Source organism: Mus pahari, chromosome 14 (genome assembly GCF_900095145.1).
Source record: "Mus pahari chromosome 14, PAHARI_EIJ_v1.1, whole genome shotgun sequence".
In the NCBI taxonomy this organism is placed as follows: domain Eukaryota; kingdom Metazoa; phylum Chordata; class Mammalia; order Rodentia; family Muridae; genus Mus; species Mus pahari.
Genome location: NC_034603.1, coordinates 69726751 through 69728644, shown reverse-complemented (window position 1 = coordinate 69728644; position 1894 = coordinate 69726751). Strand labels below are relative to the sequence as shown.

General features: G+C 57.2%; 1 protein-coding gene across 1 annotated transcript in view; it reads right to left on the bottom strand.

Annotated features, from left to right (window-relative positions):
- Positions 1-49: 49 nt before the first annotated feature.
- The window catches only part of Asb16 (ankyrin repeat and SOCS box containing 16), a 9126-nt gene continuing 7281 nt past the window's right edge, over positions 50-1894 (bottom strand). Inside the window, exons 3-5 of the mRNA XM_021213772.2 lie at positions 1148-1640; positions 790-903; positions 50-235 (exon numbers count right to left, since the gene is read on the bottom strand). Coding sequence (XP_021069431.1) covers positions 50-235; positions 790-903; positions 1148-1640 — 793 coding nt within the window. The remainder of the gene's footprint in view (positions 236-789; positions 904-1147; positions 1641-1894) is intronic.

Genomic DNA, 1894 nt, shown 5'->3' with positions numbered 1-1894 from the left:
GCAGTTGGTTTTCAGGGGCTGGGCGCAGGAGCAGCTGGAAGCTCAGCGCTCACTGGATTCGTCCCTCCACACCCAGCAGCAGGTAGTCTCTGAGCAGTGGAGGCAGGGGAAGCCGGGCTGCAGCCTGCCGACAGTCGCCACCCAACTGAGCGCGAACAGCCAGGCGGGCCAGGTGCTGCAGCCGTCTTGGCTGGTTTTCCATGCTTAGGGCTGAGCTGTAGAAAGCTTCATGTTCCTAGGCCAGAAGTAAGGGAGAATCAGGTGACCTAATACCCCTGATTGTCCCTTCCAGAAGGTAATCCTGTGGTAGAAGGGCATTTTCTTTTTTTGGGGGTGGGGTGGGGGGATGGAGGGTGAGTTCGAGACAGGGTTTCTCTATGTAACAACCCTGGCTGTCCTGGAACTCTCTTTGTAGACCAGGCTGGCCTTGAACTCACAGAGGTCTGCCTGCTTCTGCCTCCCAAGTACTGGGATTAAAGGAATTCACCACCACTTCCGCCTTGGGACTTTTCAGCGCATAGCACCCTGCCATAGACTGGATTTCAGTCATGGGTCACTCCTACCCCCCAGACATGCTAGTGGAATTCCCCATAGCAGACTGATTTATGAACTTCTGTCAGTAAGGGGCTCTGCAGTATAGAAGATCAAAGTTCTGTGTGCACTGTTCTTTCACCCTCTTTTGCCTAAGGTCCATCTTCCTCCTCTGAACCTAGTCTTGAAGCTTGAAGGGAGACACCTCTGGCCTCTCTACCCCCCTGGTAAAGAACTTGGCCCTTGGCGTGGACGTACCTGCCACAGCTCGGGGAGCACGGCCTCCACCCAGGTGTCACAGGATGGGACACGTGGATAGGCATTAAGGAGGACTTCCAGGGCCCGAGGGAAGTTGGCACAGTGTTTCAGCATCTGGAAATCAAAATAGGAGTTTAGGAGTTCCGTGTTGCCCCAACTAAGGCATGCCCGAGGCTGGCTAATATAAGTTGCCGCAGACAACCTGGTCTTTCTCGAGCCTCAGCCTGCCCTGTCTACACGTTCCAAGCTCCTGGTCCCAGTCCCCAGTTCTCTGCCCTCTGCCAAGATGGATGTGGATCCCTAGTCTAGAATTCCCCGTTCGGGTTGGCACCTCCTTCCTCAGGCCACCCCAGCACACCTCAGGGTGAACTGGCCGAGCCCCGTAGTCCAGCAGTGCTGCGAAGAGGACCTCTGGCTCCCAGTTGGGGGCGTCCTGTACCGCTTGTAGCGCGCAGTCCATTGGTGTGTGACCTGCCCCATTGGTGACTCCAGGACTTGCACCGTGGCGCAGCAGCAGCTCGGCCAGGCCTCCGCAGCCGTTAGCACAGGCGTTGTGCAGTGGCGTGTGACGCTTGAGACCTGCAGCCTGGGGATCAGCCCCAGCTTCCAGGAGCTGTCGTGCTGCGGCCTCGTGCTGCCGGCTGCTACCTGGCCCCTCTGCTCCAGCGCACGCGGCGTTCAGCGCTGTCTCTCCCTGGCTGGTGCGCAGAGCCACGTCCGCGCCGTTCTGCAGGTAGAGGGCCACATGTTGTTCCAGGCCACGAGCTGCAGCCACGTGCAGGGGCGTGACTTCGCTCTCTTGAGATGCCACATTCACAGACGCTCCAGCCTCCAGCAGCAACTTGGCGCACCTAGAGACAGAGTGCAAGGCTTGGGGGACATCCTGAGGGCCCCAAGACCTGCTATCACCACCCATATCTTTCCAACATCTCTGCTTGGAGGTCTGCCCTAGTGTTCCCTATCTGATCACAGAAACCCCATTATAAACAGCAGAGTTATGGGACCAGCTGAAACTGTCAGAAGTATCTTGAATTTTCAGATATAAAAAGTTATGCCCTGGGGCTGGTGAGATGGCTCAGTGGGTAAGAGCACCCAACTGCTCTTC